Source organism: Canis aureus, chromosome 36, assembly GCF_053574225.1.
Source record: "Canis aureus isolate CA01 chromosome 36, VMU_Caureus_v.1.0, whole genome shotgun sequence".
In the NCBI taxonomy this organism is placed as follows: Eukaryota; Metazoa; Chordata; class Mammalia; order Carnivora; family Canidae; genus Canis; species Canis aureus.
In genome coordinates this window covers 15,796,207-15,822,660 of record NC_135646.1, presented here as the reverse complement: position 1 = coordinate 15,822,660, position 26,454 = coordinate 15,796,207, and the positions used below count along the sequence as shown (strand labels likewise).

The window sequence follows — 26,454 nt, the reverse complement described above, 5'->3', positions numbered from 1 at the left end:
ACCATGAACGATCCAATTCTCTAAAGCAATCATAATAATTTTCAAAATATTTTCATTTGCTTATTTGCTCAGCATCTGCTTTTTTGTACCATGACGCACCTGAGAGCCTTGGAGAGCTCATATTAAGCTTGCTTCCTTTATTCTAAGATGAACACCTCTCCCTTAGTCTTTATGTTGTTCTTGAAAACAAGTGAAGATTTAGAATACACTTTGTGCAAATGACATTTTTTTTCCTGATGGCATGCAGTGTAATAATGACAACAAAAGGTATTTCCTGTCAATGTGCTCTTTTATTAAGGAGAAGTGGGGAAAGGGGAAAGGAAGAGATAAGTGGAGAAATGCCTCTTTAGTTTCATGAAGACCAAGCCTCCTTCATGTTGACTTTCTATTTCTAACTATGGTGCTAATAGTTGTATGAATATTTTTCTCCTTTTAGTGGTGCTCATGTGATTTTAGATGATGATACAGATGTGGGCTATGTAGAAGATGGAACGCCATGTGGTCCATCCATGATGTGTTTAGATCGGAAGTGCCTACAGATTCAGGCCCTAAATATGAGTAGCTGCCCACTTGATTCCAAGGGTAAAGTCTGTTCAGGCCATGGGGTAAGTAGGCATCTGTGTTCTGGTTCAAACTTTTATTGTCTGGCACCCTCAAAGTTCACAGCGGTCAGATTTCCATTCCAATCATTCATTCTCCTTTTGTGAGTGTTGCCAGTATCTGTGCCCTAAGATGCTTTCCTTAGTATCCTTATCTGCTAAGGATAATACCCATATGTATTAATATGGTTTTATTTCATTGTTTCTCTTATCACTGGCTGTTTGTATTCATCACGTATCTATAGCTTGACATCTGAAGAATTGGAAGAAAATCGATATGGTTCCTAATAGAGCTGTCGACCCCACGTGAACTACTTTGTACCATTCAAAATAACTAGTCCTCTCAGAAATTCCCCTTTAGCTAGTCAGCATGTAAACTGAATATCTGCATGTTCCAGATTGCATAGACTAGAAGTTGGACCACTGGTATAATTCACATGTTTAAAGTTGTATGGTTATGCGCAGACCATTGCCAGCTCAAGAGAAGATGCCTTCTCTACTCACACATGCATGGATTTGTAATTCTATGAACTACATTTGTAATTGAATGAAATACATTTGTAGTTCTCTGAAAAGTGTTTGGGCAGACACTTCCTGGCAAAACTAGACTTAATATCTAGAAACAAGTTTTAATAATTATTTAAATTGGTTTAGTAAAAGAAAGATCTTTCAAAATGTATACAGACTTTAGAAATGGAAAAAAAAGACATGAAATTGAGAGTGATGATATAAAAGGAGATGCTGGAATGAAGGTGATAATAATTCAAAATATAGATATAGAGTAGATATAGAGATAGAGTAGATGTAGAGTAGAACAAGGTAGAGAGGCCTAAGAAGGACATGCCCAGTGACTACTTAGCATTTCGGGTTTGGTTGAATCCTAGGCTCACAGGGGAGGCAGTACAGCTTAGGGATTTAGAGCATGGATTTAAAGGCTAGATAGAGCCACGGGTAGGAGTCCTGGCTCTGCTTCTTGTTCTCTCGGTGACTTCGGGTAAGTCACTTACCCTCCCACAGCCACCAGAGTGCTAGTGTGAGGATCAAATTAGATGCTTTACATAAAACACTCAGCGAAGGTGCCTAGCACGTAGTAAGTGCGCAATGATCGCTATGTTAAAATAAAAGCACCGGAGAGATATTTCCGTCGTTGCCCTGAACACATCAAAACTTAATGCTTAGAAAGGCTCTTCATTCTCTACTATCTCTCCCACTTTTTCATCCTGTTAAATAAAAGGTCAAATTCAGCCTCATTAATCGTAATCGTGGTACTATAACATTTCAGATTAAAAAGCTTCTTACAGAAATAAGCTTCTATTCAATTTATCATCCCTAATGATCGGTCTCTGAATGTATCTCACAGGTGAATAAGAGCTTCAACACCTCTGTCTCTAGTTTGCAGATGGTTGTTTATTTCATCTAAATTATAAGCCCATTCTAGCATGCTGCTTGGTCTCCAGGACCAGCAAAAGGAGACAAAGAGCATGCGAGGAGGGTCTTCAGCCTGGCTGACAGAGAAGAGTGATCCCAGGGCAGGCAGGGGAGGTGGGGGGGTGTTCATTTGGCTGAGACAGTGCCACCAAACAAATGTGGTGTTGGACATGGTGAGGTAAAACAGTACATTGATGATTTATGTCTTCTGGCCTTTCACCTCTGGCCTCGCCACTGGAGCCCAGTATCTATTAATTTCTTGAATTAAGCATATGTTTCTAAAGTATGTTCCTAGAAACAACTACTTTTGAAAAAACTACATCATCAGACATTTGTGCAGGTAAATTATATCAACATAAACAATTAATATTTAATGAAACGTCTTCTTCTTTTAAATGGGTCTCTCTTTAATTAACAAGAAAAACACTATTCAACAATTTAATATAGACAATGTCTCCCATTGTCCACTGTGGGAGACTTAAAAAATTCAACAGTTTTTAAAAGCTTCTGCCCTGCCCCATGGCTCTTTCACATTTATCACTATTATTCAGAAAAGCACAATCCCAATGACAATGTCCCATCTCTGTTCTTTGTTCTTCACAGGTGTGTAGTAATGAAGCCACCTGCATCTGTGATTTCACCTGGGCAGGGACTGACTGCAGTATCCGGGATCCGGTTAGGAACCTTCACCCTCCCAAGGATGAAGGACCCAAGGGTTTGTGTGATTTCAGTTTCAATTCATCACATACTGAATTTGTTGGTACTCTTCCAATGGTGCCAATATAACAACTTTTAATAGGTTTGAAAGGAGACACATCAGAATATCTTTTTTTTTTTTTTTTGGCCTTTCAAATATATAGTTCATGTTACTGCAGAATGAAGGATTCTAGAATGACGTCTTGAGAGGAAAAAAAATGTGTGAATTTCCCCTTAGTTTAGAACTGAGATTAAGAAGAAGTAAATATACCAATTTCCTTCCTTCCTGTTTCCTTTCTTTAGTTTAAACCTTCTTTTTCGATAATCACATATGTTAATCATTTTACAGTTTGTCTACACTATGCCAGTTTTCTAATAGATACAGTTTTTTTTGCCGATGTGAGACTCTAGTCATTCTTCAGTATTTGAGTCCCTCTAGAGGGAGATTGCAGTCTTCTTATTCTGATTAAACATGCTTTTGATTAGGGAGAAGCTGAAAATCTTCACAGAATGTTAATTCTTTAAGAGAACACAAAGGCCTGGACTTTGTCTTAAACAGCCATCAGAAGGAGAGAAATTAGAATTTTATTTTTATTTTTTTAAAAAAGATTTTATTTATTTATTGAGAGAGAGAGCAAGGGGAATGGTGGAGGGAGAGAGAGAGAACTTCTAGCAGACTCCACGCTGAGCACAGAGCCCAATGCAGTGCTTCATCCCACGACCCTGAGATCGTGACCTGAGCCGAAATCAAGAGTCGGATGCTCAACCAACTGAGCCACCCAGACGCCCCTAGAATTTTAGAATTAAGAGGTGTCTCAGTGACCATCTAGAACCACCCTCACTTTGCAGATGAGAATACACAAGCCTTGAAGTCAGGTGACATCCTATAAAGTTACCCAGGTAATTAGAGACAGGGCTAGGACCAGGCCCATTGCCTCCCATTACATTGTGTCATAATGTAGTCTTTGTCATCATGAACATGGTAATCACTTTCTCATTATTCCCCTCATTCCCAAGCCCTCATGTTTTGCAAAGATCTAAAGAAGTCATCAGTTGTAATAGGCTTACTACAGCATCTATCTAGCATTGTACCTGAGAAACCAGAGTTATTGGAACAAAGGATGAATCCCAGTGACATCATACACCAGGTTCTTCTTTTTCATGGTACCACTAATGGTGTTTTATAAATAACTATCATGATTTTTTTTTCCGGCAGGTAGGAAAAAAAATGCACCTAGAAACAGTGATTTTGATCTGCTTAGTTTTGCATGAAAGCTCATTTAAACTCTGAACTTCAGCATTGTCCATATGGGTAAATACAACTTCAAAAGTGTATGAAGCTCCATGGTCCCCAATTCCTGAAGAGATGTAGCGGTCTGGGTGCATGTGTAATGTTCAGTAATAGTGGGTGTGCTAAACACTCTTCGTGCATTTGCTGAAAATGCCCATGATGCTAAAATTCTATAAGAATCATAGTCACGCCCTCGCAGTCTATTTCTGTTCTCCTTTTTCTATTTGTAAAAAGGAACCAATTCCACTTTCACATTTAGTCTTTAGTTACCTTAAAACTGGAACAAAAAATTCTTGGATCCGCCTTCAGAAGTTGGATTTAGAGTGGATTTAAAGCTCCCACAAGGGAAACAGACATTCACACTTTCCAAATTTTCTCTCCATGGCATGTCTGATTCTCCTAAAGGTCTAGATGCTGTTTCCTCAAGCAATGCATAAAGATGCCTGAAAAGATGAACAGAGCTCCATTGCCTAAGACTCTGTCCTTTTTCATTAGGTGGAGTGGGGATTTATCAGGTGTCTGGATCTGTCTGTTCCCCAATTCCTCACCCACCCATGCCTAGAAAGCATAGATGGAGGTGTAAACAGCCGCATTCTGGAGAAGAGATTCATGGCTGCCTTCCGTTTTGTTTTCCTTTTCCCTGTGATTCTATTCTATACTGTCTTTTAAAAATAACTTTTATGACCATTCAAGTAATACATGTTTATTGTAGAGAATTTTGAAAATACAGAAAAAGGTTAAAAAGGAAATAAAAATCACCCTTAATTCCACAACTCAGAGGTAATCAATATACACATTCTGGTGTGTTTCTTTTCTGTTGCACATTTTCTTTTTTCATTATTAATGAAGACAATGGAATCACTAAAGTAAAGGCACCCACTGGTTCCAGAATTGTTAAAATCCTCATGACTCTGATAATCTTGATTAAGTTGAAAAAAGCCATCAATTACTACAAATGAAGAGCAGTTATTATAAATTATTAGATTTCCAGAAAAGCCATGCAATTTTAGTATGACTAAATAATAGCTCTGTCTATAATGGTTGTTAATATCTTTTCAGCCTCTATAGAAAAATCTGTTAATACACAAGTAAAATGAGAAACAACAGAAATCAAAATTTTAACACCTCATAGTGAGTTTTATGATTTTATTTTTTATATTCTGGTTAAAAGAAATTGGTAAGAGTATTTTATCTCTCATTTTATCCATAGAAAATATTTATTGACCATCTACTAGCTAAAGAGCAGCATATCCTTGGCATACTTCAGGTCCTCAATAAATATTACAGACTTTCCCATTGGGAACATGTGAAGGAAAATAAGATGGTGCATGTTAGTACTGTTTTTCAGTTTATCAGTAATGGTTTGTTGTATTGCCTTGTTGAAGAGTAGCAGGTCATGAACTCCAAATATTGAAACAGTGTGTACTTTCTTGACTGTAGGTCCAGCAGCTAGTTAGGTGCCATAGATTTTCTCTGATTACCATATATTCTTTCTCATGATTGAATTAGTTTGGTTGGCACTTGCCTTGCGGATCACAGTGGTGCTTCTCAAATGCTTGTCATAAAACGGGCAACACCCAAGTGATCTGGCCTGTCTAGCCATAGATGACTTTTTTTTGTATAGATACAGTGACAAGATATTTAAAAAATATTTAGTTTTATTTTCTTGTCATGGAGGAAAAAAATTCAAAAAGCAAAATGAAAATAGTCTTCTGTATTACTAACAAAGGCATGAAAGATAAATTTGTATCCAGCTGCAGGGCTCTGGATCAAAACCTAAATTAGTAAAAATCAAGGCAAACTCTGTGGCTTTGCTTCAGTTGATTTGGGGGCACCAGAAATTAGCCAATGTGTTTCAGGTATTTTAAAAGTAAGTGTCTGGAAGAATAAAAATTCAACATCTCCATCTGAGTAGGAACCAAAAAAAAAAAACAAAACAAAAAACAAACAAACAAAAAAAACAAACACACACACACACGTAAAAATGTTGCCATTGAAGTCACTCTGCACCTGTCTACCCACAGTTTAAAGCATACTGGTTTATTTGCTCCAACCTCTCAAGCCAAAATTATTAAAAGACAGGAAATGGCATTTCAAAGCAAAAACCATGTGAGCAGAGATTTTTCTAAAAAGGATTTTCTATTACATATTACTTCACTCATGTTCTCCACATTGACATTTATTTCACATATGAGGACTCTTCTGGTCCTTCTTCTCCCAACATGTGTCCACTGAATTCAGAGAAATTATTTTGGTTTGTCCTAATGGGGTAGGATAAGTTTGTACCCTTTAAAAGGCTAGAACTCCCACCTGCTGCAGGGAGAGCCAGTAGAAGTACTGGTAATTTTTGACAATTCATGGACATCTTTGATTGGTGCTTATTATGCAGTACAGTGGAACTTTTCAAACTGGATGGTTTGCATCGCCATTACGGGAGGGAAGAGAAGAAACTGGAACATATCACATGTTTCCATTGATAAGGAAGGACAGAGGCCTTCCTGGGAGCTTTGCTCAGACCCTTTCATTATGTCCATAGTCATCAAATCAGAGATAGAAGGGCCTTAGTGGTCATTCAGTCCAGACCCGCTGTTCTACAGATGAGAAGACTAATTTAATTATTAGTTAACAGCTAGGTAGGGACAAAGCCAAGAATAAAACATAGATCACCTGATCTTGAGCCTAATGCTCTGTTATTGTGCACTGCCTTATTTAAAGCTGAGTATTAAGTTATTCTGCTGGTTCTCATAGCGCAGTAATAAGTAGAAAGGGTCAAACAGTAACCCTGTTGTGATTAAGCTGGTTAGCTGATCCATTACCTGTCAAGGGAGTTTTATATTATCAGCATTTAGCGCTTTGAAAACAATAATTTCTAAGTCTTAATACCTTGAGGAGTATTACTTAGTGTTTACATTTACTGTTTGCATATATCTTGTTGATAACTTCCTTTGTGAGTACACAAATCTTTGATTTTGTAGTTCAGATGACTACAGATGAGTAATTATGATTATCATATATGATTATGCTCATGTATAATTATGTATCACTTATGTATTTTTCTCATTAATAATGGCCTCATCAATAACTGAAGGATTTACCAGGTGTTAATTTTTTAGTAACTGAATTGATTTTGTTTGAGTTCAGAAAAACTCCAGGATATTTTCATTGACAATGTAAACTGTCTGAAATAATACTCTTATATGAAATAATTTTTCATCTTCTTAGACATTTCATCCAATGTATCTGAAAATGAACTTATTTTTTAATTTCATGGAAAAGAGTAAGGAGATCTGATTGTCTAACATTGAAATATGGAGCTAGAAAACATGCTTGTCATGCCAGTGTTATATTCTAAATTATAAAGAGTATATTTAGTATTTATTTCTAATCTTAAATTTTAGTGAAATCATAAATTCCCTACAGAAGGAACTTTGGCTTATAAGAGTACAGATGATGGCTTTGATGCTTCCAGTCTTTGAATTATTAAGGGATACAGGATGATAGCCCTTTGGCTCATTAGAATCACTTAGATGAAATAAATGCACCTTTTTTTTTTCAGAAACTCTCAAAAATAAGAAAAAAAACCCCAATTGCTCAGTTTCAAAAGCACAATTTCACTCTATTGGAAGCATGACTTGTCTGTGGGAGAATTCTACTAATAAAGTAGAAAGTCTTACGAAAAGGAGGAAAGTTATAGTTTGTATCTTAATAGTACAAGTTTATTTAAAAATGTGCCTTTACATGTGATACTAGATAGCAGGTAACCCAAACTAAAAACAATGATAATAATAAGCCAAAAGACAACAGAAATTGGTGAGAAAACAAAAATGAAGACATACCAGTAGGTAATAAAGAATTTCCACAGACAAGTTATAACGCAAAGGTAAGTACGTTAAAGAGTTAGGGAAGAAAGTTGAGTCCCTCATAGGGGGATTGTGTTATTAGCTAGAGTCTTTACTAGTTCCATCTCCAGGTTTGGTGGGACGCGGAGAAAAAAAAGGTATGTCATCATGTGCCTGGCATAGTTCCTGGAACAAAAAAGACATTTAATAGATAACAAATGAACAAGTGAACGAGTGAATGAATGAACAGATACAGTTGCATCACTAATCAATTAGTACAGGAGTAAAACGACAGCATAGGCCCCCAAAGATACAAGGTGGGGTTTGGGGGGGTTGTTTTTTCTTCTTTTAAATAAGATAAATCCTTTGTAGCTGCAAGGAGCAGCTGAACCTTCCGTTTTCAAATTTGTCCCCTGCAAAAATCCACCCACTTGTGAGCCAGTTGATTAATTCATGTCAGTTTAAAAGCAGGTTGAATCACAACCTTCTGGAAGAGATAACCCTCTTCAGTATCCTGATAGAGCCAAGTGTATTTCACATACGTTCTCAATGTACGAGAGTTGAAGGCAGCGAGAGGGAAGGAGGGAGGGTGAACAAGGAGGATGGAGGATACTTTTGAAAAAGCTCTTTTCACACTTAATTTATCTCTCTTTGGTATTAAGAGTTGTTATCAGTTAAGAATTTGAAGATAATTATTCTTGCTCAGAAGAGATTATAGGCTGTATTTGTTTACCTGGAATGCATATTTGAAGCATCTACAGAAATGCCTTGCTCTTCTGTTTGATTTTTAAAACCCACATGACAGATTGCCTAATTCTCTTGATTGTACAGTGAGAAATTACATCTACAGCAAACACAAAAGCCTCTTTAAATTGCCATTTTATTCATTCATGCAGTTATAGTTTTTAAAAATTAACAAGTATTCATGTAGCACCACATCTTACCTGTGTGTGTGTGTGTGTGTGTGTGTGTGTGTGTGTGTTTCCTACAATTTAGCACTCTAAAACATTGTAGCTTATATAAAAATTGGACAGGTAATAGGACTTTCATGCATTTTGGCTCTGAGGGCCAATGCCTAAATCTTAAGGGAAAAAAATTACAAAATAATATGTCCTGGTTAATTTAGTATTCTGAAGGCAATGATTTTTCTAAGATCTTTTAAAAAAATGTGTATTTCTATCTATAATACCTTTCATTCCAGTATTTGCCTTCACAGTTTGGAAATCTGAGATATAGTTCAGGTTATTTTGGATTATAATGTATTGTTCTATTTGGAAAACATCACCACCATCTTATATGTTGGTCTTCTTTCCATTCTCCTCAACGTCCTCAGTAGACTTTCTCTGTTTTCTGTTGTATTTCACATTTTTTTTTCTTTTTAAGAACAACTCAGGTTGTACCTTCCTAATGATAAAGCTAGACTGTTACTCATATTATTTGCCCTGTGATGAAATGAAGTACAGCTGCTCACCAGGGTTGGAGATCTGAGGTTCTCTCTCTTCTTTCAGAGAGGAGTTAGACAAAAAAGGTCAATGACCCCAATATTGAGCTTTAAACAGTCGTGAGTTCAAATTGTGGTTCTTTGTTTTGCTTCATTGCCTCACAGCACACAGTGTGTGTGATGCAGCCTTATCAAAGTCAGTCTCTCTTTTCATTAGTAAAGTGATTTGAAGCCAGTACTTTCGATTCACATGGGAATGAGGTAAAGTGTGTATGTGTCCACACGCTTGCACTCACACACTCAATCTTATTCTGCCTTTCTGCTTCAATGTTAACCTTCACCTTGCCTGTGTGGAGAGCAACTTGAGGACCTCTGCTCAGCGCAGGCCCTTTTTGCAAGATCCGAAAGCTCTGCATGGAAGAGGTGATGTGCAAGCGTGGAGTATCTCCACTCAGTAATCTACTGCTGGCTGGTCCACGCCTCCTGGTGACCCTAACTTTTTCTCAGCGAGTAGTTTATGGACTCAAACTGTAAACAAAAAAAAAAAACCCTAAATGCCCAAATACTGTGACAGAAACCCAAACATTGCAGAGTTACGTGAAATACACTCTTACAGGTGAAAATACACTTAATCTTAAAGATAGTCTTTTAAATTTGTAAGGACTTTCACAAAATTAGATAATAAATTCTGAATTTTAAAAACATGTAGCCTCTTAGGCATATTTTACAGTTTGAGAAGTTTATAAAATATACTAATGGCTTGTTACTTTGTAATTGAAACCCAGACTTGCTGTTAGGCAGTTTAAATGATATTTTAATTCCAATTCATTCCTTGTAGGAACTCTAATTCAAATTAGATTATATATGGGTTCAACAGCATTTATAAGAGATGATGTTTTTAAGAAGGGTTTGTGGAGTTTGCAGTTAAATTATCCTCAAAATTATACAAATTATCCTCAAGTATTCTCAGTGTGTATGTAAACCTTCATTTCAAATCTTAAAGGAAAGATGTCAGTACTTAACTGACTTCCAGAGCGTTTCCTGAAAAGGTTATTTTGTGTGTTAGCAAAATTGGTGTGTGATTAATGTCCTTTATTAAAAAAGATCTCCGTTTTCCCTCCACACAGTGAACATGGCCACAAGCAGACTAATAGGTGCTGTGGCAGGCACCATTCTGGCCCTGGGGGTGATTTTTGGAGGCACAGGGTGGGGAATAGAGTAAGCATCTCTGTGAGTTTCAGAGTGTTTCTGTTTGGTTCCCGATGTGTGATGAGCTGACCCTTGTACCTGACCCCTACTGTGTGTTGTCTCGTCAACGTGTTTCCCATGCTAGTGCAACTTGTGGTGTGACTTGGATGTGTTTGTGTCGTGTGGTCTTCTCGTGCAGTGAAGAACCTTCTCCTGTCTGGAACAATGTGGGGCATAAAATAATATTGGGGTGCTTATGATGTCTTCTCAATTAAGACAATGGTCCAAAAGCTCCCATTGCTCCTCTACTTATTTTAAAGATCTTATTTATTTATTTCAGAGAGAGAGCCAGAGAGCACAAGAGGGGATGGGGTGGGGTGGGGGAGGAGCAGAGGGAGAGGGAGAACCAGACTCTCCCCCGAGCAGGGAGCCCTACTCGGGACTCAGTCCCCAGCGGGGATCAGGACCTGAGCTGAAGGCAGACGCTTAACCGACTGAGCCACCCAGGCGCCCCGCTCCTCTCCTTATAGAAGTAATTTTAAGATACACCCTTTTGTTATGTTTTATTGGCAAAAATGCTTTTATATGAGTGTTTGCTTAGGATTCTTATAATTAATACAATCTTCACTAGTCAAATAGATCCACATATCCAACTAGGGATTATCAATAGTTGTAGCTTCTTTTTACGGTAATTGGACTGATAGTCACTAATATTTTTTTCCACTTATTTAGAGTGATGAGGGAGGCTTTGGTTAATTTTTTTTTTTTTGTAAAGAAGTTATGTAGGGTATTGCCTTCATTTTTTTTCCACTTAAAATAGATAATTCAAATCAGAAGTTTACATAAATATTTGGGACCAAAGAAGAAGAAAGAGATATTTATCCAAACCTGTAAAACCTTCCGTGAATAGTTGCAAATTATCTGGTTGGCTTTGTCTTAAAAATAGCCAGTTCATAAATAAGTAACTTGTGCATCACTTGCCTGTTGATCTCTCAGAGAACTCTAAGGTCTTCTGGCACCTTTATTGAGGTTGCTCTGAACTGGATCCACATCCTCAGAATAGCTGTCAGTTCTCTATGGGATGTTGCTTTCATGAGGTTCCTAATCTTTAGGCTAAAAGAGCGATTTTTCCCTCTAATTACAAGGGACATTTACAAATGACAGAAATACCCCTTCACATGCTGTCTCTGTGTTAGGGGTGGTGGTAACACTTCATAGTGGCCCAGGGGTGAAGTACTAGTATCTTGAGGAATCACTGGACACCCTCTACTCAACCGGACCAAACTGTGGGCATGTTGATCCTATTACATACATTCCTCCTTAGTCCCAGTAAGTACAGCCCCTAGGTGCTCTTCCATCCTGGGCCTGGGAGACCCAAGCACTGACACAGCAGGAAGAGGGGCCCAAGCCCATAGGTCCCGCTCTGGGCTGAAGATTATCTGAGCCTTCTCTCCCCTGCTTGGAAGGACTTTGACTTGACTTGCACCTGCTCACTCACAGCCCATCGGTAGGGACCGTAAAGTTCATTAACTCAGAGCAGCTAGAAATACTGGAAAGGATATTTTGTTTACCTTTACATGTTAGAAAATAAAGTATTATTGTAGAGGTAGCATCTTTAGAGAAAATAAAACTCTGTCCTATAAAAATTTCACCTTTGATCTGCTGCCTGGATGATATATAGAAGTAACATTTCTTTTTCAGGGGAAATTTTACATAGATATTTATGTGAAATTCCTCCTTGAAGAAGGATAGTTTTCTAAAAAAAAAAAATCATTCCAATGTTTTTTAGATTATTTACTGATCGTAATTGTGATGTGCTGCTGTGTACCGACTAAGGAAGGAGTTTTAATAATTTTCCCTTTGAGCCTTAGAGATAGGCAAGCCCCAGGGCATTCGTTGTAAAGCATGGTCCTTGTTACCAGCATGTTTTCCTCCTCCCTTCCAGTCTTGTTGGTTTGTGCCTATTTCTGGTTGTGACAGGTAAGTCCGTATACGTGTATTTTTTTCTTAAAATAGATTTGTTACTTATTATTCTGGGTTTCTGCACTGTTCTTGTTAGCTGACTGTTTTCCTGCAAATTCTAGATTGTGCCATAATTGCTAAATCATAAACATGGTTTTTAAAAAATCCACAATAGTACAATATAGATTGTTTTAACACCTCCTGGCTTAGCTGATATTGTAAGGTTCACTTAGTCACTAAGGATTCTATGGACAGAAGGTTTGGGGGGGGGAGTGGGGACTTTTATTTCTGCTCCTTAGTTTATAATTGTAAATCAGGAATCATTTCTCATGAATTATGTATTGATTCTAATCCCAGCCTGTTTTCTGAGCTAGTAAAGTGCAAACCATGCCTAAAGCAGAATGTACATGGAAATAGAAATATTGTCTCAACGTTTGTTTCAAAATGTGTTTCCCTATTAAAGTGCGGGAAGGAAATACATATAAATGGGATGTTTCATTAGAGTAGGGGTTAGCAGACTTTTTGTAAAGGGCCAGGAGATAAATAGTTTTGGCTTTGCAGGCCACAGGATGTTTGTCACAACCTTAGGACTTTGCTGTCTTAGTACAAAAGTAACTGTAAACAACATGAAAACCTATCAGTGTGGCTGTCTTCCAATCAAATTGCTTTGCAAAAACAGGAAGTGGGACCACATTTGGCCAATGGGCTATAGTTTGCTGACCCTTGATTTTTAGCATAAGCTTTTGAGTCAGTCAAATCTGTGTTCACATCTTGCCTCTATAACTACGTTCTAGAAGTAGAACGCTTCTTCTTCTATTAGACAGGGATAGTCATAACTCCTACTTTGTATGGTTTTTGTGAGGATCCAATGAGAGAATACTTGTCACATGCTTAAAACCACACCTGGCATGTAGTACGTGCTCAGTGTAGAGACACTAACCTGGTTATATTGCTCTCTTACTACTATGTATTATCATTCATGCGTTCCTGAAGGACACTGAGATGTGTGTTCTATAGGACCTCAGTGGTTAGTCTTAAGAACGTGTCACAAGCCCAAGAGCCTGAAGATACAACATCCCCAAGCCCCCACTGCATCTGTCCCCCACCTTTCTACTCACCCTCACAAGCACTAGGTGGTCTCTAAGTAAAAACATGTGATGCACACAATTTTGGTGCTGCTCAAACTGGCATCCATTTATGTACACAGTTGAGGGCACTGATGTGAGCAGAAAAGAGAATTTTTTTACACAGAAATGAATATATATACACCAAGTTGAGGATTTTAGGGGAAATACCAAAATTGGTCTTGTGACTTCCGGTACAGGATACTCAGGACTGGAAGGTTTCTGCTGTTTGGGGCACTGTACCTATGTACTAGCATCCTTAAGGATGGGATATTCAAAATAATCCTGCACTAAAGTTAAGGTTGCTTACCTTGAAAAATCAAGAGCTACAGCATTTCCCTCTGTGAGTGGAGAGGATGTGCTGTCCTGTGAATCGACTCTGAATCCAACTATTGATGCAAACTCCACTTGTGTCTTCTAGCTTGCTGTCCTCTCCGCTCCCTTTTGAAAGTATATCTCCAAGCCTCAAATTGCAAATGGGAACTTGAAAGATAGTCTCAATTGAACTTGCCGAATCTTTTTTCCATTTCCACAAAATTGCCTAAATAAGTTTTATGCTTCCTACCTATCTTGCCTTTGGAACCACCTGCCGTTGTTTCAACACTGTATGGATCCATACAGTGAAGAAATGCATCTCTGAGAGCAAGGCTTCAAAGTCAGATCTTTATTTGGAACCTCCTTCTGACTTTTAAATGGGGTCTGTTTCCAAGTGGGGGATAAAACAAAAATGTAGCATTCAGACAACTTGGTGTGCTGCCTGAGAGAGCACTTTATTAGACTATTTTTCCCTCTTTTCCTGCCCTCATTTGCCTGTCAGGTCTAGCTAATTCTAATGCACCTGGGTTCTTGATGTGCTCTTTTGCTTGTTTGATTCATGATGTTGGGAAGGAGGAGAAGAAAGATGTGCCAGCAGGTGGGGCTCATTTGCTTCAAAATCTGTGGAAGGTGAATTTAAAGGAACTTAATTGTCAGCGGTGCAGAAGCTTTAGATGTAGAGGCATTCCTTTCCAAGCAGTAGCTCTCCGTTGCATCGGCTGTGCAAATTAAGCGAAGTAAATAAAGACGATTTAAGTGCTTAGCGACTTTTCAATGCAGGGTATTTACTTCCTGAAACCACTTAACTGCCTTTCCCTCGTGGTAATGACAGTAGTTGGCTCATATGACTTTCTTCCCATGATCCTTTGTCACAGGTCCTAGTGCCACCAATCTCATAATAGGCTCCATCGCTGGGGCCATCCTGGTAGCAGCTATTGTCCTTGGGGGCACAGGATGGGGATTTAAGTAAGCAACGCCGCATGTCTTCTTCTCAGTGGCTCTGGCACTTCTCTTTTCTGCTTACATAACCAGGTTTTGAGTTCCTGCTACAAGATTTCAAGCTTTACCAGGAAACTGCTGAAAGTAAATTTTTTTTTATTCAGAAATGGGTTAGGAAAGAAGAACCATGGAACCACAAACGTCCTGTCTGGGCTAGTGGGTAAAACAGAAAGTGTAGATGGAATTTGCATCTCTAGCTGAAGGTGAACAAAGTAGAGGTTCTCCAGCTTTCAGCAGCAAGCATTCTGAGATAGTGTTTTTCATACACAATAATCAGGAAACTTCATGGTCAGGAAATGAGTGGATATAAATCACTTGTATCTGTTTAAAACTGGTTTATATTTCACTGATATTTTGAAATTTTCACAACGTAAGGAACCGCTTGTTCATTATTTTTTCATACGTAACACGGTATATGTAGCATTGTGATTTGAAAAGCTTCATTATTTGATAAAAAATAGATTTAAGAAATTTTATTCATTCCCTAACCAACTGAATCAGTTTCACATTGAAATTTGAAGTCTGTGGCTTTGTGATACTTAAATTTATTTTCTGATTAACTGTAAATTAACTGGTATGTGTCCAAAGTGACCTTTCAGTTTGGATTATGCATTGATCACTGAACTAAGTTTATTTAAATAGACATGGCAGATAGTCACAAATAAACCTTAATGATGATCAAAATTTGTAAAGCTAATTTATAAAGTTTAGATGTTTTCAGAGCTCAGATTCATTGGATAATTGCTTTTTATATCTTTTCATACTGTGGTGGCTTGATTATTATCATCTATAGATGAGACTTCCTGTGCCAAATATTCCCTGAGAAAAATTAAGTTCCAACCAGATCTGTCAAAATGCATTTAAATGGGAAATAAGACCATTACCTAAAATCAAAACCCACTATGCCTCTATCTGGTTTACTCAACAGAGGCAGTTTTTTACTTGAATTATCTGAATAATTGCATTATGAACTTTATTCTATTTTACATTTTGAATCCTGAAATCAAAATATTGAAACCAGATTAAAAAATATTATTAGAAAGGGATTACGAAGGGAAGACAAAACACATGATGACTTAATACATTCAACATTTTCTGCTAATTTTGTTATCATATTAAGATTTAATGAGTAAGCCTACAAGTTGCTGAGCAGCTCAACTTGGAAAGTTGTTATCAAATGGTACTTCCTTTCTGCAGAGAGATTTGTAAACTTGAACCTGTTTGCTGAAACAGTACTTTTGGCATCATCGTGTTTTCAAAAACACACACAAAGTGGGCAACTCAAATTTGAATTTCTCATCGTGGTATCAACAAAACATTGCCCTGATAATGAGTCACTCATGGTACCTTACCTAACAACAAAAACAACAACAACAACATCCATATATAATTTTGCTGTTGTTGTTATTGTTTGGTTTGGCCAGCCTTAATTCAAGCAAAAGTTTTTTCTTAGGTGCCATCTTACTGTAAAAAAAAAAAAAAAAAAGCCATTGCACTTATAGTAGTCCCATGATCTGTTATTATTTTATAATGCTTCCTTGAACTTTTTCATAAATATGCTTCGAGAAAAATAAATTTGGCTTGTGCTCAAGCTTATGCCTTTTTGGCATCAGGAAGCCTCAGTTTCAAGGACTGGAAAACAGTCCTGTGCATCTTTGCTATCCGGCCACACACAAAGCCAAATGTACCATCTCAGCCTTTGGAGTCAAGAGCACTATTCTGTAGCAGGACCTCAAAACAGTGGCCTGGCCTAGCGCACAGCTTGAATTGCATGTTTCTTTGGGGAAAAATGGAAAAGCCTTTATCACTGTGTATATAAGTGGATTAGGCCCTGTGCAGGTTATTTATATCTAAGAGAGATGTCTAATCATCAGAAGAACAGAGAAAAGGAAGGGGAGATGGACACCTAGTGAGGTGAGAAACAGCCTCCACTGAGCGCCGAGGGGGGAACCGCTGTGCAGACAAGTGTACTGCTGCCCTAACCCAATGCCCCTTCCCGTGCCCTATGACCCTAAAAATTTCTGTAAAGGAAAACATTGTAGGGTGGCACACGGTAATGTGAAGTATCTTTATGCCTTAGACAAAAAAGTGAAGATGATTCTTAGAGGCTGGAATTCAAACTTGGAGGAGCCACTGCTCTTCGAGGTGGCTCTTGGTGGCTGACTCTTCAGATCTGAAGATCTGAATTTGCTTTAGATTTTAATAGTAGCCATGTGGTTTACATTAAATGTTAAATATAACTACCTCTACTTTGCAAGGAAAGGCTTTGGGTGCCAAATGATGCAGTTTAGGTTTTCCTACCACTTGGGCAATTTGGGAGATTTGTCTAGAAGGTATTTGCTAATTGAACTGAAAGTCTGAGTTTTTCATGGAACTCAAAGTAAATACAAAAGAGTCATTTAGGATCAGAAGTTGAAGATCGTTTATAAAAGAGATTGCTTTAAATACTTTTATTGGAAATCCTTCCTGAAATTGTGTTTTACTAGATGCGAAAAGCAAAGCCAGTAGCAAAGTTGCCTGAGTAATTTGAGGGTAACTGAACTTTCAGGCTAAAGGAAACATTATTTAAAAAAAAAATAAAGGAAACATATTAATGCTCCAGGGAAGAATCGCTTTTTCCTAAAGTCACATTTCTTGAGGTGGGACACCGTGAGCAATTTAAATGTGGAAGAAGTGTCAACCGTACATGACCTGTTCAAGTATAGATAAGAAAACAGCTATGCTCTGACCCCTGACAACATCTGCCGTTCTCTATAGTTTATTTCTTAAGCCATATTTCCTCTGAAATAGGTGGTAAAAAGTATGAATCTATGTGAGTGTGCATGCATGTGTGAAAGTGTGCACCTTTGTGCGAATAAATGATAATGAAATTTTGTCAAGATAACTGTGATTTAAAAAAACAACGTAAGTGTAGATGACATCTTTCTAGCAGAATAATAGTCTGCAAGCTTTGCTTCATGCAAACAAGACTTCCATAGCTTCGTTGTAAAACTCCTGAAAAGAGAAAAAATGCTACTTGGCAGGTTATTTTCTTTCACATATTCTGATATGTGGGGTAGTGTGTGGTAACTTCAATTAATTCCATACCTCAGAAGTAGTTGGTTTATGGATTCCCAGTCTTTGGAGTGTTAGTACTTTTCTCTGAGAAATCCTGTGAAAAATGAAGGTAGGTTCTTGGCACATCAATTTGTCTAGCGTTTCCCCCGTATCTGCATCTACTTACATGCCCACCGCCCCCATGTTCCTTTTCCTCTCCATCACCCACACACATACAGTAAAGCTGTGGACTGTGCTGCAGAGTGTTGCAAACCTTGGTCCTGGTTGACTCATGAAGACTCATTAACCTCTGTTCAGTTTTGAATAGTAATACTACTTGATTCGATGTTTAGGGCTGTTGCTTAGACATTAGAAAAATCAAGTAGATGAAGGGCCGTTTTAGTAGCATCTCCTCTAAATCTTAGAAAAGGTAACAAATATATGGAAAGAGGATTTCATGGTTCCATTTAAAAGTGAACAGAATTTCTGTTACCACCTTGGACATGGCTTTTGATCTGACATTACCTAAATTTGAATACAGGCATTAGATATGAGCAATACAGTTATGACGTGCATATGAAGTATGTGAACACCACGAGTGATGGTGGTCAGAAAGAGAAATTCTAGGTGATAATAGGAAAAAAAACTTGAAGGTAACAGTGATATAGATTGTTGACTAGATTTGAGGGTGAGTCTTGAGCTCTTCCAACCATATTACCGTGCTTCGGACTCTAGAGCCCTATCACCACGTCCCACTTCCTATCACTTGCTGTCTCAATGTAATTTCGTGCCAGTAGTGGTCATACTGGCCTGGAAGAGCTGCTCTGGACATTAAAAGTGTTACTTTGATAAGTCTGTATAGTAACCGTGATTTCCTCTCTATGAGAAGTTACTGGGGGTACAGATTCTTATTGAGGCCGCTTTTGATTGTAAGCTATTCTGTTTGGCCTGTGTTCCATTTCATAGGACAAACCAAAGAAAAGATAAAACAAAAGGTACTCGCATAAATGATATGTAAAGGATCATATCTGGGTTTATCACAGGAAGATTGGATTTTTGAGTGTCAAGTTGGATGAAATTTGTAAGGAATTTAATATTGCTAATTATATTTTCTCAAAAGAGCAAATGTCTTTTGTTTTTGATTTTGTAGAGTTAGGAAATAGAATCAATTTTAGCTAGTCTTTCTGGGAGGAAAACCAGGTTCCTGCTTATCTGAATTCCATGACCATATCCCAGTGGGGAACAAGGAGCCTAATTTCCTTAAATCCTGCAATTCCTGGGTTAGGCACTTTTTCACTCAGACCTAGCAGGCTGGTCTTCCTAGCAGGAAGACCCTGACTCAGACCTCTGGGGAAATGAATGCAGTCACAGGTGGCCTAGGAAGGTTCCCTAGGAGGGATTGAGTGAAGGGTTCTTGGTGGGTCATGATGACTCACTGTGGAAGGATGTGAAGGTAATAGCAATCGATGAATACATACCCTTGAAAAGACTAAAGGCTTTACAAACTAGAGATGGCTGCTGTTAACCGGAAAAACTTTATTTTAACTTTGTATAGATGTACATGTATGTAATATATATTGTAGACAAGAGTATAGGTTTTCAGACATCATAAAGATTGATGAAAACTGGGTCAATGGAGGATTTATGGATTAGCTAATATCAAATAATGATCCAGAAATACCTTACACGTTATGATGACAAAGTTCATTGCCTTCCCATTCCTAGTGAGCAGAGGGAGTTCAGATGAAACGCTTGTGGAAGGAAGGCAGCAAACATCTACCTGTGACGGTTGTGCTTTCACACTGAAATGGAACGAAAAGACTTTTTCCACATAGGGAATTCTCGATAGATGGTGGGTTCTCAGAACTCACCATAGTAGTTTTGCAATTTATACGTGAGAGAGCTGTCGCAGTCAGCCTGCCATAGGAGGGTCCCTCTCTGTCCTCATCACAGGCCCCTGCCTTCCTCCTGCTGGAACATCTGTGGGGGAAAGATTGTGCCCTGTTGGTATTTGGAGTCCATTTTCCCGTAGAAATACATGATTCTACAGGGTGATGTGTCCTCCTGGTCTGACCTGGGAACCCATTCACCCTGTAGACTATATCCTCCTTAAAATAATGCAATCTAAACTTCAAACACTGATTTTTAAAAGGAGCACAAACTTTTGGACCCTGGAGGTTGACTGGATGCCAGGCTGAAATGGAAATTCCTATCTCCATTTAAAAATGAACTGGATTGCAGTTAAGACCTTGGACATGGCTGTTGATCTGCCATCCGCTGAATTTGAATAAGGGAATTTAGATGTGAGCAAGGTTGTCATTTACATGCCCAGCGTTAGCCGGCTTGATCTTTATATTCGTTTTAATTGAGGGGACATTAGCTTCCCATTTGTCTTCAATTCCAGCAACAGATAGCTAAGTTGGTTGGAGCCCCTGGTCCTTCAGAGTCATTTGGCCGGGTCAGGCAGTCTTCGTTTTTCCCCACCTGACTCATGGGTAGAGTTGTTCCTTCTAAATCTACCTCTAAGGGCTGTGAGTGTGGGAAGCAGGCACAGGTCCTGTGCTCCCAAGCAAAGGAACTCTGAGCCACTTGCATTATGGGGCATGTCCCTTTTGGTCTCGGAGCAGCAGCAATGCCCACTTTCAAGAATAGCTGACTCAAAAGAGGATTGTCGGAGGTGACAGGGAATGGGGGAAAAAGGAAGCAGCTCTGTTGCTGTAGTGTTTGTGGCAGTGGATTACCTGCCAGGTCGGCAAACCACAGGCTTAGGCATATTAATGAAGACATTTTCATGAAAACCTTTAAGAGGAAAGGGAGATTTTCTTTAAATATTTTTTTTTAATTTGTTATTTCAAAAAAGGGAGTATCAAAGTGGTCACCTAGGGACAAATGAGAACTTGGCGGGATGCCTTTATGCGTATTTTGAGCTTCAATATTGTGTTTATTTTGACTTACATGGTGGGGAAGAGGAACACGCTGGAATTTTTTGGCACGGAGCCCTGAAAGGATATTGAGCTGGCCCTGAGCGGGCAGGGGAGAGCGGGATCTCGGGGACAACTGGTGCTCCAGTCTTGCATGACGCCTCGGTGGCCAGCAGCGTTGCACCCGCCCAGTGCGCAGACTCAATGCATGAGCCCCCCCTGCTTGATGCCCCACATGAAGCCAGACCATGGGGAGGTTGCAACCACCTTGTGTTGTTGCCTTGTAGTGTCTTGCTGGTTCTTTCCTTTCCTCTTTTTAAACATAGGACCCACTTTTTAGGAGACTGGACACTGCGAGCAAGGCATTTTAACTGGCTTATTTCCACTAAGCTTACTGCTGCATTTGCTTAACTAACCCGAGCCTGTGTCCATTCTCCTTTGAGTGTACTGTCTTACTGTGCACTCTGGTTTTCAACTGCTTGGATATGAAGAATGCTTGTTCCATGGTGAGGTAAGAGCTCACACACCCAAGGCAGCAAGATAACTGAGTAGAACAAGGCTCTTTGCCCTCTTGGCAAAGGCCGACTGACTGATACAGAATTCTCAAGTCCTGGAAGGAAGCAGCAAGGAGCCCTTCAGAGTTTTGCGTAGTTCCCCTAATAGCCCTCCAGAATGTAGGAAGAGCCCTTCCTGTCATGTTCATCTGGTTAAAATTAGCCATATCATTTACTGCTGAAATAAGAGACAAATTGGGCTGCGGAGGCTTCCAGTGATTTAAAATGAGCAACTCGAAGCTCCTTTTGGTCTTACAAATGGATGTACTCTAGTGGAGATGTTGTAAAGACATTCAAAAGCATGAGCTGTTCTGTGTTGCCAGTTATTTTGGGAAGTCTGCCTCTGTGTGAGTTGATTACTTTGCTCTGGAACTAGCGTTGTTGTCATTATCATCACCCTCCTCTCCTCGCGATCTGATTAATATTGTGGATTTTTCCCTCCCTGCCTGCATCTCTGGAAGAAATGTCAAGAAGAGGAGGTTCGACCCCACTCAGCAAGGCCCCATCTGACTCCGCGGCACTGGGTGAGCGGTGCCTCGTGCTGTTGGATCCTGGGTGTGACATACTCACAGCACTGTTGCCGGAAGTGTTGAGTCTGTAACCAAGACCACTGGGTGATAATGACCACAGAGCTGAAGTTGGGGGATGGGGATGGGCTAAAAGGAAACTGTCCTTCTGGGAAATAATTTCAAAGAACCCCTCTCACCACCTGTCAATAAAAGGGGATAAGAGACAATATTATAAAAGAACTATTTCAGAATCTTTTTTTTTCTAACTAAAGGAAGAAGGAACAATAACAAAAAATGAAGTGCAATAAAAGAACCATTAAAAAATAGCAAATGATTTTTTTTCTTTCCTCAGCCTGCTGGCACTTAATATCTTCTAAATGATTTGGCATGATTTTTTTTTTCTTTTCCTACCAATGACACACTCCAGTGGCATGAAGATCTAATTTTCGAAAGGGTAAAATCTGCATGGCATATATACAACAAGCAGCTAGCAAGCCAATCTGCAGCAAAACTTGCAACTGAATTCCTAAGGTGAGGATGAGCGGTGAACACATGGAGGCTGCCTGGCCCTCACCCCCGAGTCTAGACCGGGCCACGAGAGACTCCACGGACCCCTGCTCTCCTTGAGTCACTTTCCCATTGTGTGTTTTCCTGGACCAAGCATCCTTTGGAAATGGGAACTGGAATTTGAACAATGATGCTATTGTATAGTTCTTTTATAAATGTAAATATGGAAATAAGAGATTTTGACACATCATTTTCACTTGTCTGTACTGAAATATTTTTCTTGTAAAGGTTATCTGTAGATTTGAGTTTATTGTTTGCTCCCCATCTTTTGGGTTCTTTTTGCTGTTTTTTCTCTCTCTCTCTCTTCTCTGGTAACATGTTGTTCAGTGATTTGGGGGCTTGCTTAAAAAAGACAGATGTAGCCACAGATGCAGGGAGTTTGGACACAAAACAGGTGCAATTTAAAAAGGAAATACCTGAATGAAATGCTTAAAACCAAAAATAAGCAAAAGTGGGGGGGTGGGGGTGGGCCTGGTGGGATACAAACAACTAAATAACCCATATTAAAAACACAAAAATTATGTAAATGCAAATATATGTACTAACAAGTCTAAAAATTTTTTGATGTTATTATAAATGTATGTATATAATGTAAGAAAGTAGACACCCTCTCGAATTAATCACAGAAGTGCCAAGCTCATGATTTTGGTTTTTGGTTTTGACAGTTTTCTTTCCCTGTCTTCAATGTGAAAGGAGGATAAACTTAAAGCCTTAAATTAAAAAAAAATAATAACTTTTAAATGTTAAAAACTTGGGGAAAAAGTTAAGCTTTCCATTTTATTTGTATCTATTATTGTCAACATTTCGTTCATGTTTCATCTTCCTGCCTCAAAATACATTTGGTAGAACCCCACTGGCAAACCGGTAATGGACACCGAGGCAGCAGTTGCCTTCTTGCGAGTGTTGCCTTCGTAGGCTTTAAGTCTGTGTGTTGTGTTTCCAACAAATCTCGTTGGTCCCACAGTGTGGTGTGTGGAATGTTCTAGATTGTGATGGGATTCTACTGTTCACAAAATCATGATCTTCTCTTGCCTTCAGGCAGATGTGCAGATGTAATCTGGGTTCCCAAGTCCCTTCGAGTTTCCTTCACTGGCATCGATTTCTTCTTCCATTTATGATCAAGATAGCTTCCATTCAAGTGTTAAGTATATACATTAATAAATTTGGTCCTGACTTGGTTTTGAATGTAGAACCTAGTACGTGAGTCCTTCAGTGAGCACCCATTTATAGAGAGGAGCTTTCCCGAAGGCCCCCAGAAAGCCCACACTTCTCCAACATCCTCTTTTCAGGAACAGGACACGCAATCCTGCTGTTCACCTCATGACCATCAAATGAGTTGCTAGATTTAGCTTTAGGTCCCTTTTCAGCAAGAGTCATGACACCAGTCTCACAATTTTTGCTTTGATTTTGGAAAGGATTATGTGCTAAAACTGTACTGCTTAAAACCGTGAGGTTATTTCCAGGTGTATTTAATCATGGAAGTATCACAATCATAGAGCAGAAACCTCAATTTCGCTATGCCCCAGTAGATCATAACCTAACCTCTTAATCTTGTTACTGCTTTCTGAGTACTAGGTGCTACCCAGGTCTGCAGTCTTTCTCCAGAACTAGCTGTATCTTTATATTGGAAAAACAGGGCTATCTACAGGGTTTATCAGCCTTATTCTTGGCTCCATAAGACACAGGTTGTATCCCTTCGCCTAGTGGTGATGGTTCTTTCAACCCAAAGGAAACTCAGATTACTTGGCATCTCTTCCTATCACTGTATTGTTTATGTCCTTGTTGCTGGATCCTACTCACTAGGGGATTCCAAGCTGTTACTGAGTACACCATATACATTTCACTGCTCTTCCAGAGGCACCACGGTGACTTAACAAAAACAAAACCATGATGGTTACAAAACAAGTTAAATCTCTATTATTAACTTTTGAGCATTTCACAAACAACATTGTAAGTGTGCGATGTTACGTTTTAAATCAGACCACAGTGGTCCCCAAATATGTACATAATGGCAAATGTCAGTGTAACTTTTTGTTACACTGGCAGTTTCATAGGTAACCAGACCTATGTTCCAATGTTAAATTATCTGTGTGTATATGTAAAATACACAAGCTTTAAGCCATGTGTGTATGAATAGGAAAGAAAGGTAATGCAACCATACCAACCGTAAACAATGGATTATAATTATTGTTGGTGGTATTGGGTTATGTCGTTTCGAACTCTTTGCTGTATTTTCTCTTGCACATGCCATTCATTTGCTGATTTTCGTGGTGAGAATAGTCCTTTTTATTAATTTGAGCTCATACAAGCGTATCACCGTCCTAATGTTACCCAACAAGAGTTAGCGTTAAGTGATGACGAGTTCCCATTTCATCCGCTATTCTTTGCTGCATTAATTAACGACACCTGGATGAGGAGGTGTGCGCTAACTTCATTGCTCACCTGGGACACTGCATGAGCCCACTGAATTAGTGCTACTCCTATTAGCTAAATGAGCAGTACACATAGGTGCATGTTATGAAACATGAATCACATAGAGCCGTGGAGTTTTACCAAGTAGTATGTTTTTTTTTTGTTTTCATTTTTGTTTTTACTATGCAAAGATGGGAAATGCACAAACTTTTCAAAGACTCTAGTGTCCGAAGAACTTTACAAACAATACTTGAACCTTTCTTTAAAGTCATCCCATCATATTTTACAGTCATTGTCGCTTCCACTGTTAATTTTCATCTTCAAATGGTTTGTAATTTTTTAAGTGTACAACCTGAAGTTTTGTTTGAAGTTAATAAATTCATTCATAATCTCGTTGGCTGCCTAGGAATGGAGATTCAGTAGTCATTGTATGCACTGTATGCGTCAAGTGTGTATAAAATCTTTGTTAACATAGAATGTTGTCACTTTAAACTTTGATCATTTTTCTCAGGCCCCCTTTTTTGTGTTATCTTGTGTTGTTGATTAAATGGCCATGTGCCTGATTTCAAGAGTTTTAGCACGGGCTTCTCAATCAAAGGCTCACTGAAAATTTAAGCAGTCAATGGAACAAAATAAAATCTCTGATGAATGATAAACATATTCCTGATTAGAATTCAGTTTCATTGAATTTATTGAATGTATTCTTATAAATCGGGGTGGGGGGAATCCACCTTAGGATCATATCATTATCAATTCTTTTTTCTTTAGTATCTCTCTCCTGAATCTAAAGGGGATGGCTAGTAATAATATCCACACTTTTGACCTGGTACCGAATTTGCAATCAAGCTCTAAAGAAAATAGAAGTATTTGGTTTTATTGAAAACATTCAAAGGAAGGTATTTTGTCACACCTCACATGGAATTGGTCACCAAATAATATTCCTTCTCTACAAATATCTTTTGGTCTGTGTCCTCCATCCTTGGTTTGGCCTCAGCAGACACAGATAACTCACATACATCTGCCACACTGACAGGGAGAGAGGCTGATCTGAGCACATCCTTCCTCTGTGAAAAGTTTGCAGGGGTTCCTCGTCACCTATAGAATGAGGTTCAAACTTAATAGTGTGACTGAAACTTCAGCCTTCCTCGCATAGCCTCAACTTTATTTTTCCAGCCATCAGCGGCTTAGCCTCTCAATCCTCTTCCTTAAGATCCCCCTCCAAGAACCTCTTCTACCCAAGTTGAATCATCTCATGGAAATTTTATGTCTGTTCACCATAACTCATTTGTTTCTATGTCATTTCACTTAATGAAAGGAATATAGAAATATTTTAAAATAACACAAATATCATACTTTAAACCAGAAAGCATGTAGAGTATCATTTAAGTTTGATTTAAGTTTGATTCATTTAAGTTTAAAATGAATTACCTGATTTTTTTATGTTTCCCTTTTAATATGTTTCCTTTAAGTCATTCCATTTTTGAGGTTGATATTGAGATGGGTTCCATCCATGCTACCTTGGTTACTGACTGAGAAAGGTGGTCTGAAGCCAGAAAGTCCCTAGACACACAAC

General features: G+C 38.7%; 1 protein-coding gene across 4 annotated transcripts in view; it reads left to right on the top strand.

Annotated features, from left to right (window-relative positions):
- Positions 1–25,541, top strand: part of ADAM23 (ADAM metallopeptidase domain 23) — a 193,358-nt gene extending 167,817 nt beyond the window's left edge. For 2 of the 4 annotated variants that reach the window (XM_077885567.1, XM_077885563.1), the window contains 4 exons: positions 437–605; positions 2,631–2,742; positions 14,759–14,849; positions 21,855–25,541. In XM_077885567.1, coding sequence (XP_077741693.1) covers positions 437–605; positions 2,631–2,742; positions 14,759–14,849; positions 21,855–21,903 — 421 coding nt within the window. In that variant the 3' untranslated portion in view covers positions 21,904–25,541. Of the gene's footprint in view, positions 1–436; positions 606–2,630; positions 2,743–10,421; positions 10,513–14,758; positions 14,850–21,854 lie in introns of all 4 variants that reach the window. The other 2 variants (XM_077885564.1, XM_077885565.1) reach the window with 2 other exon arrangements.
- Positions 25,542–26,454: the final 913 nt, after the last annotated feature.